Raw genomic sequence first — 13,733 nt, forward strand, 5'->3', positions numbered from 1 at the left:
AGTTGTAGTGTCGAGTCACTTGCTGTTGCTTGTTGGATTTCGGTCAGTCGTTTCTTTGAGACTGGTAAGAACTCTGTCATGTTGATACTTTCGACCGCGTTTTCCGTGGGCGATCTGTCTGTTTGTGGCAAGTATGCGCGAGACAATGTGTCCGCCAAGTACATTTGTGGTCCTGGTTTGTACTTGATTTCCACATCATACTGGTTCAAGCGGATGAGAAGTCGTTGCAGCCTTTTGGGCGCTGCATTGAGTGGCTTGAGTACGATAGTAACCAACGGTTTGTGGTCGGTCCAGAGTGTAACTCTGCGTCCATAGACATATTGGTGGTTACGCTCCATTCCGAACACAAGAGCAAGCAGCTCTTTTTCGATTTGCGAGTAGCGTGTCTCGGCTGAGGTCAGTGCGCGGCTCGCGTATGTGATTGGTTGACCCTCATGCAGTAGAGCAAATCCTAAGCCCTTACACGATGCGTCTCCTTGACCTTCAGTAGGAAGTGTCGGATCGAAGTACCGGAGAACAGGGGATTCAGATACGATTTGTTTGATGGCTGAGAACGTCTTGTCATGTTCCTCAGTCCAGTTCCAGGCAATGTCTTTGTGAGTGAGCTTGCGTAGAGGCTCACTAATATCTGATAGGTGTGGCAGGAATTTCGCAAGATATTTTGTCATTCCAACGAAACGTTGTACTCCTGCGACATCTTCAGGTTTTGGCATGTCCTTTATGGCTGCTACTTTATTTGGGTCCGCCTTTAGTCCGTCACTAGACAGTACATGTCCGATATATGTCACTTCCGAACTCTTGTACTCGAGCTTATCAAAGTTCAGTTTGATGTGTCGCTCTCTGCATCGTTGTAGGAGTTGATGCATGTTTCTATCATGATCGCGATTGGCAATTGTATCACCGCGTCCAGTGATCAAGATGTCGTCTGCTATTTCATAGACGCCAACCAGACCCTCTAGATTGTGGTCCAGTTTTTGTTGAAAGATTTCAGGGGCTGGACTGATGCCAAAAGGCATTCGTTTGTAGAGATATCGCCCCCATGGTGTCTGGAAGGTGGTTAGGTAGGAGGACTCTGTATCAAGTTCGCATTGTAGAAAACCCTCCTTACAGTCTGCTTTAGTGAAAACTTTCACACCTGACATCTGTGGCAAGATGTCGTCAATCACTGGTAGTGGGTAATGCCCCCGTTTCAGAGCATTGTTGAGAGGCTTGGGGTCAATGCAGACTCGCAACTTCCCGTTTGGTTTTGTGACAGTTACCAAACTTGATACCCAGTCAGTAGGTTCGATAACCTTGATGATGATTTGTCGCTCCTCCATGCGATCAAGTTCATTTTTAAGTTTATCTTTCAATGCGACTGGCACACGCCGTGGTGGCATAACAGTGGGCGTTGCCGATTCGTCAAGTTCAAGATGTACAGTACCTGGCATCTGGCCAAGTCCTCGGAACACATCCGGATACGCATTTTTGACGTCGTTCTTTGTGCTCATTGGTTTCTCTGCGATTGGAGTTTGAAGCGTGCGTTGTTCGTCGATCATCGCGATGTTGTGATGTTGTACGCTTATCAAGTTCAACCGTTGCGGGGTACGCGATCCAAGCAGTGGAGTGCTTTGGCCATCAATTATCACAAAGGCCACTTTGTATTCTCGCTTGTTTTTAGGATTCGCGAGTAGCACAGTTGAAGTTCCAATGACGGGAATGGTTGCTTGATTGTTATATAGTGACAGTGTCTTCTTTGACTTATCAACCTTTGCATCTATAGGTAAATACTTCTGAGGTAGCACATTGCATGTTGCACCACAATCAACTTGCATCTTAGTCATTTGACCATTAATTAGAAATGTGGCCATGATCTTATTTGGGTACCTTTTGTTTACATTCCCTTCTAGAGTGTCTATTTTTCCTATCACATCTACAGTCATAACCTCAAAATCAGAATCAGACTCAAATTCTTCCGTATCTTCATCATCTAGTGCATGAACTCTTGTCTTCCTTTCCGTTCTATATCTGTGTGCTTTTTTATGCACCTTATTGTCACTTGAAGCACCTTGCCTGCACATTTGAGAAAAATGATTCTGTTTTCCACAAATTGTGCATGACTTGCCATACGCAGGGCATTGCGTTTTTACCAACTCATGTTTTTTACCACAATATCTGCAGTTCTGAGTGTATCTTTGTTTCTGTTTTACAAATTTCACTTCATCAGACTCATCGGTCATTGTCAAATTCATGGCTTTCATGTGTACTACTGTAGCCTCTGCTGCTTTACATAAGATTACACATTTATCAAATTTGAGGTTCGATTCTTGTAGTAATCGTTTACGTAGTGTATTGTCAGTTATACCACAAACAATTCTATCTCTAAGGAAATCTTCTGAAAGACTCCCAAAATCACATGTTGATGCCAACTCCCTCATTCTAATCAAATAAGTGTCAAATCGCTCATCGACTTGTTGAACACAGTTATTAAACTGGTATCTTTCATAGATTATATTACTTTTGCCTGCGCAATGCTCTTCCCAGAGCTTCAAAATTGATTCCAATTTTTGTTTGTCCTCCTCTGATTGGTATGGGAGATTGTTGTGAATGTCAAGGGCATCTCTGCCAACAGCAGTAATAAATGTTGCCACCCGGAATCTGTCCGGTTTGTCTACGATATTGGTTATAATTTCATAGCTGTCCCACAATTGCCTGAATTTTTTCCAGTTGGCTTTGAGATCACCTGTCACCTGCAATGGAGGTGGCAGTGGTATGTATGTGGGAGTTAACACCGTAGTATTCATGATAGTAACTACAGATAAGCTACAGATATAACTAAGCTATAAAGATGACGAGTAGCTAGTCTAAATTCTAATTAGACGAAAATGACAAATGAAAATGGTCACGCTATCGAGCACAATATTATCTCTCAAATTGTTTAAAAGTGCTAACCTCAGATCTATACCTAATAAAATTGCAGAGAACCTGTGAAATAGTGTCCATTCAGTTCGAAGTACCGTTCATAAAGCTTACATGTATGTTGCAACCATTCCGTCCGAAACAATGTACAGTCATCATACAGTCCTTTCGCGACGTGAGTGCGGGCGCACCGTGTGAGGAGGTTTCCCGTGAGGATGAACGATGCAAACGAGCGGAATCGATGTTGAGAAAGTCACGTAGAAGTTCGTCGATACAATGTTCAAAATGGCGAATCTCACGTGTAGAGCGGGAGAGCAGGTCGTTACCTTTCTGACACCATGTAAAAAGCTAGTGGTACTTGTAAGGATGACGATGATATAAGACAGATTATTCTCTGTTTACAATGATCTGGGTTGTATTTATTTAGCGGCCATTAAGCAAGTGCCCTATCTCAGCCTGATCGATAGAGGGCGCTAGACTAACTATCGTTACAGTCACCACTCTATTTTCGCTGCGATAATTGCAACAGCTCAACTGCTGCGAACTATACGATGCAAATTTGTGACGTGAACATTTGCATCGCATTCACATTCGCAGGAAGTATGAACCATGCTTTCAGCATTTTGAAAATCATTTCACTTTGAAGTAATGTGGTTATGGAAAAATATAAATCAGTTTTGATGCCCAAGAAGCATTATTGACAGTAAGGCCCCTCAGATTGTGTATTCCTAATCAGTTTTGATTCCCAAGAAGCATTATTGACAGTAAGGTCTCTCAGATTGTGTATTCCTAATCAGTTTTGATCCCCAAGAAGCATTATTGACAGTAAGGTCTCTCAGATTGTGTATTCCTAATCAGTTTTGATTCCCAAGAAGCATTATTGACAGTAAGGTCTCTCAGATTGTGTATTCCTAATCAGTTTTGATCCCAAAGAAGCATTATTGACAGTAAGGTCTCTCAGATTGTGTATTCCTAATCAGTTTTGATCCCCAAGAAGCATTATTGACAGTAAGGTCTCTCAGATTGTGTATTCCTAATCAGTTTTGATCCCCAAGAAGCATTATTGACAGTAAGGTCTCTCAGATTGTGTATTCCTAATCAGTTTTGATTCCCAAGAAGCATTATTGACAGTAAGGTCTCACAGATTGTGTATTCCTAATCAGTTTTGATCCCCAAGAAGCATTATTGACAGTAAGGTCTCTCAGATTGTGTATTCCTAATCAGTTTTGATATCCAAGAAGCATTATTGACAGTAAGGTCCCTCAGATTGTGTATTCCTAATCAGTTTTGATCCCCAAGAAGCATTATTGACAGTAAGGTCCCTCAGATTGTGTATTCCTAATCAGTTTTGATCCCCAAGAAGCATTATTGACAGTAAGGTCCCTCAGATTGTGTATTCCTAATCAGTTTTGATCCCCAAGAAGCATTGACAGTAAGGTCTCACAGATTGTGTATTCCTAATCAGTTTTGATCCCCAAGAAGCATTATTGACAGTAAGGTCCCTCAGATGGTGTATTCCTAATCAGTTTTGATCCCCAAGAAGCATTATTGACAGTAAGGTCTCTCAGATTGTGTATTCCTAATCAGTTTTGATTCCCAAGAAGCATTATTGACAGTAAGGTCCCTCAGATTGTGTATTCCTAATCAGTTTTGATCCCCAAGAAGCATTATTGACAGTAAGGTCCCTCAGATGGTGTATTCCTAATCAGTTTTGATCCCCAAGAAGCATTATTGACAGTAAGGTCTCTCAGATTGTGTATTCCTAATCAGTTTTGATTCCCAAGAAGCATTATTGACAGTAAGGTCCCTCAGATTGTGTATTCCTAATCAGTTTTGATCCCCAAGAAGCATTATTGACAGTAAGGTCCCTCAGATTGTGTATTCCTAATCAGTTTTGATCCCCAAGAAGCATTATTGACAGTAAGGTCCCTCAGATTGTGTATTCCTAATCAGTTTTGATCCCCAAGAAGCATTATTGACAGTAAGGTCCCTCAGATTGTGTATTCCTAATCTTCCTGCATTATCAAAAGGGGCCTTAAACCGACGACCCCATTTAAGCTTAAAGGATTGTTACAGAATTGGTAAAAAACAAAAACTGTGAAGATCACAGATTTACATAAAACTTACACAGTCTAATGATGCTGATAGTAGAAAATATCCCTTGAAACATTTCTGTCTGAAACGGCATATTTTATGAGAAATAAATAAACAAATTTTGTGTTTGGAGTTTATCGCTCATATGAGCGTTTTATTCATTTTTATTTTTGCAAGCTGTCATGCAAAATGTGTAATCGGTTTTTTTCGCACAATTTTCTTGTGACCCAGAAAGTCTATCAACCTAAAACTTCTACAGGTTTCTCATTTTATGTATGTGGTGGATTACGCTAAGTGCTTACACTGCCAGCAACTGTTTTGGAAACAAAAACAAATTATGTCATTTTATTTTAAAGAGGCATTTTTTTACCTCATTCTTGATCGTAGGCTGATTGTCTATAATGTCCTCTATTTCAGGGGCCGCTAAGAACACCTTGAGCCGTCGGGTACTGACCACTCCATTAATGGTGGTCATCAGCACAAAGGGCAAAATAAAGATGGGCAGGAGTAGCTGATTGAAGGCTGCTAGGGAGGAGAAGGCCACGGCTGGGGTCAGAGGGAGACCGGTCAGTTTGGTGTACAAACTGTAAGACTGTTAAAACAAAATGGTTGCCATGACGACAAAACAAATAGTCAAACCACAAGTAGAATCACAAAGAGATGCGAGAGAATAAAACTGGGAAAAAAGAGGTTTAAAGTCAAGTTGGAGTAGATTTTTCAGATTTTTGGTGAGACTTCTCAGTTCTGAAAAGAACTGTCCTGCTTTTAAACTACTACCTTGGCGGAAGGTAGAAAGAACGCACTCACAGGTAGTGCAGTTAAAACGATCCTATAAGCTAAAGTAGTAGTCCCAGATGATTTTCTTTCTTCTTCCCAGGAAAGCAGGATGTTCTTTTCTTAACTGAGAAGTCTCTCGAAAAATCTGAAAAATCGACTCAGCGATAGAAGAATATATAGCAAGACAGTTCTGTAACAAAACAAACTCAACCTGGCAAGTAGATATACACATGGTGTTTAGTGCAGACCAAATATACAATAATAAACTAGTCCAAATTAGAATACAATTCCAGATGGGGAATTGAGATTAAGTTTCACTTACCACTAAAGTCAGAAGGATCGGACAGGCAGTTGAAAGTGTAACTGTAGAAATAGAAAGATCAACATCGAATCAAATTAAAATAAGTAATCAAACTTGTTACTATATATATAACTACCTTACAGTGGTGGTTAAAGACAGTGGACACTATTGGTAATTGTCAAAGACTAGCCTTCACAGTTGGTGTGTCTCAACATATGCATAAAATAAAAAAAAAAACACCCTTGTCGCATCATGGTCAAACAAAGTTGTGTGCTTTCAGATGCTTGGTTTAGAGACCTCAAAGTCTAAATCTGAGGCTTCAAAATCAAATTGGTGGAAAATTACTTCTTTCTCGAAAACTCTGTCACTTCAGAGAGAGCTATTTCTCACAATGTTTTATACTATCAACCTCTCCCCCATTACTCGTAATCAAGAAAGGTTTTATGCTAATAACTATTTCGAGTAGTTATCAATAGTTTCCACTGCCTTTAAGATAAACTAAATGTAGATAAAGAACCTCAAGGAAACCAATACACTTGGTAATCACTCTTCAAATTAACTTTGGGTTAGAAGCCTACAGCAGCTTTCGATAGTATAAAGCATTTTGACCAGTTTCAAGCAGCTCTTATGCCCAAATCTTTAATCTGAAAAGTGGTACTGTCAGAAACTTTTCTTAGATTGTGCATTCCTATTAAGGATTTTTTCCTTGGTGCACCCCACAATGTGGGGGGGGGGGGCTGGTGGGTGCTGCTTACCAAGAAACACATTTGTTCCCATTTGCTTGGCCAGTGCGATGATCTCCCGGGTGCGTACTTTACTGATGGCGTCATAGAACATGTCTTCCCATCCGTACAGCTTGATCAACTTGATACCTTGAAGGAGCTCATTGGTTCGCTTCAGTCGCTCATCAGATCTTTCCTGTTCAGTGGTTTCAACAAATAATTCTCGTTAACTGCTAGTGTGAGATTCCAAACGTTGCATGACAGTGGGAAGTCATTCTAGAAATTAGGTATTTAAAGCTTTGCTTAATGTAGACCATAAGAGAAACAAAACTTGTGGGAATAACAATGTAGAATACTGTTTTTGGAGGAGTGTGGGTTCTGAAAAGAACTGATGTTGTCTCCACATTTTAACTGGAATTCTCTGCTTGTCTACTCCTGTAGTTGTTTCGGCTAGGAAAAATGTCACCCTAAGCCAGTGTAGAACAGTTTGGCAAATTTACATGTATACGTGCATAGCCACATTCATGGGCACACATTTCTTTGGTGTGTATTTTATGAACAACAGTTTGAAAACCACTGATGTAGCAGTTATCTCAATGTTATTTATACATCAATTTTAATTGATTGATGTATAAAACAATAGACCTTAGACCTTGAAGCAATAGACCTTGTTAAAACAATAGACCTTGTGCATTGACGTCATCCAGCCGCCATCTTAGAAGAAAAACAGCGATGAAACAATCAAGACACACGGCGCACAGTATTGGCCAATGAACAACCTCCTTTTGACCTCTAGGTGAGGGTGCCCAACTGAAATGACGTCATGTGCATTAGGTCTATTGCTGTGTCAATCATTAATAAAAAGTGCTTGAGTTTACTGCAAAGAGTCACTCCATATTTGTGTTGTTCATTTGGTGTATTTGTAACAAAAAGTGTATCCATGATTGTGACCCAAGCAAACAAACCATCCAAATGTAAAGTGGGTACCGCAAAATTAGGACACAAATCAGGAAAGCCAGATTATGGGGGTAAACAAAGTCCAAATTCTATCAGAAAAGTTGCATCTCTGTATTTGCACATACAGTATGTTATCATTTATAAGCAACAATGTAGTTAAACAAAAACGCGCTACAAAAACTGTAACTTCGACTTGATTGATGTACTAAAAAAGCATACATGCCTTTTAACCATAACACACATGACACTCGCAGTTTGTATGCTCAACAGCAGATTGTGCGTTCACATTTGCTACATTTTTTGGTTCAATAACACATAGAAAAGAACAAACGCACTATCATGCAAATAGCCGTACAATTGCCGTACAAAATTTCAAGCTTTTGTATTGGTTTGTACACTGTTCATAAACATGGATGTGCCCACACGGCTTCAAAACCTTGGTGCGTGTATAACGGGGTTTATGCGGTCTAATCAATATATATAGCTCTATGTACTTACCAAAGCTTGTTTCTGGAACACACCAGCCTTCTTTGCAATGACAGACTGCATTGGAACTATTACTAAGACCATGCAGAAACCAATCAAGGCAGAGACGCCTAGCTGATAGTACAAGATGATTAAGTAGCCCACGCACTGAGAAGAAAAGATACAATATAGTTATGTCAGGGTGGCATCTAGTAGCAAGTTTGAGTGATTTACCACTGACATAGCAATGTACAGTGATGTGCTCACTCGGAATAATAGTTTGGAAGTCTAGTCAAGCATCAGTACATTATTAAACACTTCTGTTGCCTTCTGCCTTCTGCCAGTTCCCTTCTACACTTTACAAATGTTAGCATGGAACAGGCTATCAGCCCCACAGATGAAACCATGGTCATGAGGCTAATTCAAAATGGTTGACCGCAGTAGTCAATCAATGGTCAACAAGCCTGGGTTTGAGTAAAAATAGTTGACCTTTTATAATTAACCATCGCACTTGCTCAAGGTTGGCTCAGTGGTTTTGTGGCTGCCTTTCACCCTCGAGGACCCTGATTCGAATCTTGGCCTCAGACTTGATTCCAGTGGATGGGGTTTTCAGTCCTCAATCGGTACCATGGCTTGGTATATCCAGAGTTGTGGGGTCTTTTACAAAATGAAACAAAGGTCCCTGCAACCTTTTTCTTTGTTAAACTGGGTCCCCACATGTGGATTCTTTAAAAAGGGGAATAATAGAACATGGTCCTGACTACTCAGTGTGCAACATTCATTACTTATTCTTATAAGGTCCCCTGCAGAAAAGTGGATACTATATTGAAGCCATACATACTTGGTAGGGTACGATTAATGCGTAACAAATCATCTGGAATGCATCTAAGACGTTTATAGCATCCACTGACATATGATTGGTGATCTGACCCTGTGTCATGGCGCCCCCAGTCATGGTGTAGCTGGACAGACGCAGTGACTTGTCATAAACAGCCGCCTATAAACAAACAAGAGATTCATTACAACAACAAGATTTGTAGTAATATATATTTGGTTTGCGGAAACAACATATGTGTATCTACTTACAAAATAGAGTCTGTCTTTAGAGAACTCATGCTATATATATTCTACTACCAATGAGTAGATTAATTGGATTGTTCGAGAGACTTCTCAAAAAGAACTGTCAGCTTTTTAACTACTACCTGGGCGAAGGAATAGAAAATCAGCTGGGACTACTACTTTGGTTTAAAGGACTGTTATTAACTGCACTACCGCGGAGTGAGTTCTTAAATAGTTGCAAAAAATAGTTAATGGCCTGACGTTTCGACCCTAGCAGAGACTTTCTCGAAGGCTAAATGACAACACAACTCACATGAACAGGTAAATAACTTAAATAGTTCTCAAAGATTTGTATTGTGACATCTCACTTTGCTATAGAAATTAAGACTAAAAGACAGGTAAAATAAATCTCAGCTCTTGAGATCAGCCCTACGGTTTTATATAATATATTTTTTTTGAGAGAGAGATCGCCTACATGTAACATCACGAGGCCACGGTCGGCCACTTTAGGGTGAGGGCTACACTAAACTAACTTGGGCTACTAACCCAAATCAACTGTCACCAAGGGGCAACCACCTACTCCTGGGGTTTCCACCTACTCCTGGGGTTTCCACCTACTCCTGGGGTTGAAAACAGGGTATACCATTCACAGTCCGTAAGGATGTACATATACGCATGGTATCATCCACTAGGAGCCCGGCTGGTACGGCAGAATGCAAAACAATCCCAACATTTTAGGAAGCAATTATGATAAAAAGCCTTGCTCAAGGACACAAATGTCAAGATTGGGATTTCAACCCATACTCTGCTGCTGCCACTTCCAGAGCTTGGGTCTGATGACCTAGACCGCTCAGCCACGACAGGCCACTGATAACTGTAGGGGGTCATAGCTGAGTGGATAAGAGCACCAAACTAAAAGCTCTTGTGTTTCTGTTCAGCGGAGTGTGGTTCAAATCCTGGTCATGACATTGGTGTCCCTGAGCAAGACACTTAACTACAATTGCTTCTCTCCACCCAGGGAATGAGATGGCAGAGATGGCTCCAGCTGACTTAGCTTAGTAGCGCATATGTGTTACACAGGCTGTATACTCCCCAGGGAGCTGAGACTGTTTAAAGGCACTGTACACGTTTGGTAATTACTCTAAATATATATTAGCATAAAACCTTACTTGGTAACGAGCATCATAGAGCTGTTCATAGTATAAAACATTGTGAGAAACAACTCCCTCTGAAGTAACATAGTTTTTGAGAAAGAGGTAATTTCTCACTAAAATAAATAAAAACTTCTGGCCAGAAGCCTTTTATTCCTATCTGAAAGCACACTATTTTGTACAACATGGGTGTTTTTTCTTTCATCATTTTCTTGCAACTTCAATGACCAATGGAGTCCAAATTTTCACAGATTTGTTATTTTATGCATATATATGTTGGGATACACCAAGTGAGAAGACTGGTCTTTGAAAAATACAAATGTGTCCAGTGCCTTTAGGAATTAATCAAATGGCCCAGTGACCCGAGGTAATAATGTTGGAAGCGCTTTGAGACTTGTAATGGCTATTAATTTATTTTTTATTATTATAACTGGGTTTGTGCTGCTTACCTGCAATGCACTCTGGACATGCACAGATGCTTGGATGACCAGGTGGTAGTTCCCATGAAGAGCTATTCCCCTGGTTGCCAACACTAGGAACAGCAGCACTACCAACACAAAGCCATTGCTGAAGAAGTCTGTAGCAGGCACGTACTTCGTCTAATGACGAAGAGGAAAAAAATCATACTCATTTTGGTTTTTACCCATATACCGTAATTTACGAATTACAAACTGCCCGGCGTATAAACCGCCCTTCCCCAAAATATAGACAAAAATATTTAGGTGTATGCGTATAAACCGCCCGGCATATAAACCGCAGTCACCAGCGCACAAAGATAGGGGCTGTGTGTATTTGCAGTCCTTTGTGGCGATGTGCAGTGACTGGCGGTCGGCACATCAGTCATTGTATGTCGCCACAAAGTGTGAGTTGCGTTGCAATAAAGTCAAAATGTATTAAAGTTAACACCATAGATCATTTTTGTAATGGTCTATTAGGATAGTCTGCAGCAAATGTGGGCCTTTTTTTAATTTTTTTATTGATGTCATTATTGTGACAACTGATCAACAATGTAGCCACTATCATGGTTGGCACCGGTCTTGACCGGCCCAGCTTTAAAATTATAACATGATTATTCCTCTTCTCAAAGTTCTGTTGTCATCGTCAAAAATTTATTATGACGAGTATGCAAAGTTTAATAAGCAGATGAACAGTAATACAGTTGTTCAAACAAGAAACCATTCTTCACTGTGCCCTTGAACCTGTGCCCGTTTCTTGCCAAGCGGTGGAAACCTACCAACGGTGGGAACGGTCAAGTTGATGTACCACACCGGTTAACATCAATCATGCTACCCGCCCTGCTGTGCAGCCATGGTACATGCGTATCTGTTGCACGGCATGTGATTGGTTCCCGACCTATCAAACTTCACACTTAGGATAAACGCTTTGAGACGCTTGTAGATAAATCGCTATAATAAAAACTAGACATTATAATTATTATTAAGAAAATAGAATTAGCTGTTGCAAACAACTGACCAACCAAATGGACCGATGGTATAATTGCCAAAAAATAGTTAATGGCCTGACGTTTGGACCATAGCAGAGTCTTTCTCAAAGCCTTTGAGAAAGACTCTGCTAGGGTCCAAACGTCAGGCCATTAACTATTTGTTTGCAATTATTATTATTATTATACTCACAACAAATGCCTGTGCATCACTCAGCCTAGTGACATAGTTGATAATGGCCGCTACAATAAACGGAGGGGCAAACATGACAGTGTTGCCAAGCAGCATACACAGGAATCCCGGTACCATCTCCCTAGCGTACGCGCGTGTATAAATACGCAGTAGACTGATGGATGTATTGTTAGCCTCGGCTCGTTTCTTGACAAATAGAAACAAACAATATTTGTTGATTGGTACCCTGTGACGTAGTTCCACTTTTAGCCTTTTAGCGGTCTCCACTGACGAAAACTTGCCTTGAAGTTGGTCTTTGAAAAGTGTTTGAAACCGTTTGCTATAAAATGCATATTGGTTAGAAATAGATGTTTTATAAGTAGAATATAATGACCCACACAAATATGCCTCGAAATTGCAGAGTTTTCCTTTCCAATGCAAACTAACATGGTCGGCCATTTGTGCAGTCAAAATTTTGGACACAACATGCACAATGTGAAAGTGTGCCTGGGTAAAACAAAATTCTGGGACGTGTTCAGGGCTGTGTTCCACTGGAATAAAAGATAGTGTGAAAAGTGTGGTAGTGCTACATGTATTGACCTAATTCACCTGACGTCATCATCAGCAAATTCTCTGATGTGCCATTTTGGTGGTCAATGTTACTGTGCGTTATTCAGTAAAGTGCGCTAGGCGACGCGGCGTTTACATATAAACCTATTGACCACCAAAATGGTGAGCGTGGCACAGTCGCTGTGTGTGGCACAGTCGCTGTGTGTGGCACAGTCGCTGTGTGTGGCACAGTCGCCGTGTGTGGCACAGTCGCCGTGTGTGACACAGTCGCTGTGTGTGGCACAGTCGCTGTGTGTGGCACAGTCGCTGTGTGTGGCACAGTCGCTGTGTGTGGCACAGTCGCTGTGTGTGGCACAGTCGCTGTGTGTGACAAGTGTGCAAGGGGTCATCAGTGCATAATTCAGAGGGTTTTTCTTTTACCTGCTCCATCTTAAAAGCTCTGTTGAAGCGGTCCCTGTGATACTTGGCAGTATGAACCTCCGTCAGAGTTCCAAGGTCATCAAACTCTAAGCTCTTCTTGTATCCCTTGACAAAGACCCATCTGAGCCAGGAATAAGTGAACATGGAGATGAAGTTACAGTAGCCCTGCATGAAGTACATGTCGGGACGCTTCAGATCTTCTGGAAACGGCTCCTCTTGTGCACAGCATTTCAAAACCTTAGTCAATAATGGATATTTAAAAAAAGGTTAATCTGGTGGAAGGGGTGGGATGGAGGTGGGGTTTGCTAATTTTTTACCCTTACAACGATGTGTGTTAGCAGTGTATACTCAGTACTTTCCCCTTACAACGATGTGTGTTAGCAGTGTATACTCAGTACTTTCCCCTTACAACGATGTGTGGTAGCAGTGTATACTCAGTACTTTCCCAAGACATATGAAACAAATATTACAGTCATATAACTTGGGTGGGATTCGAACCCACGACCCGTGCAATTCTAGATCAGTGTCTTCTACCAACTAGACTACCGAGATTGTCCGGTAGCTAGAGGCGGTTTGTATCCTATGTTTTATCAGCAGGTAAAAGGTGGGTGGGGTTTTGTTTTGTTATTGTCATCATATTGTAGCCAGTTTTGTAGTCATTTTGGGAGACAAGTCATAAATTCTGGTAGTGAAACCAAGGACGCTC

General features: G+C 40.9%; 1 protein-coding gene across 1 annotated transcript in view; it reads right to left on the minus strand.

Moving 5' to 3' along the window:
- LOC117306780 (ATP-binding cassette sub-family C member 8-like) overlaps positions 1-13,733 on the minus strand; it is a 50,154-nt gene that overhangs the window by 29,539 nt on the left and 6,882 nt on the right. Inside the window, exons 4-11 of the mRNA XM_033791285.1 lie at positions 13,028-13,264; positions 12,059-12,244; positions 10,874-11,023; positions 9,056-9,211; positions 8,248-8,382; positions 6,826-6,988; positions 6,092-6,132; positions 5,363-5,584 (exon numbers count right to left, since the gene is read on the minus strand). Coding sequence (XP_033647176.1) covers positions 5,363-5,584; positions 6,092-6,132; positions 6,826-6,988; positions 8,248-8,382; positions 9,056-9,211; positions 10,874-11,023; positions 12,059-12,244; positions 13,028-13,264 — 1,290 coding nt within the window. The remainder of the gene's footprint in view (positions 1-5,362; positions 5,585-6,091; positions 6,133-6,825; positions 6,989-8,247; positions 8,383-9,055; positions 9,212-10,873; positions 11,024-12,058; positions 12,245-13,027; positions 13,265-13,733) is intronic.

The sequence above is a fragment of the Asterias rubens genome, chromosome 2, assembly GCF_902459465.1.
Source record: "Asterias rubens chromosome 2, eAstRub1.3, whole genome shotgun sequence".
Classification (NCBI taxonomy): Eukaryota; Metazoa; Echinodermata; class Asteroidea; order Forcipulatida; family Asteriidae; genus Asterias; species Asterias rubens.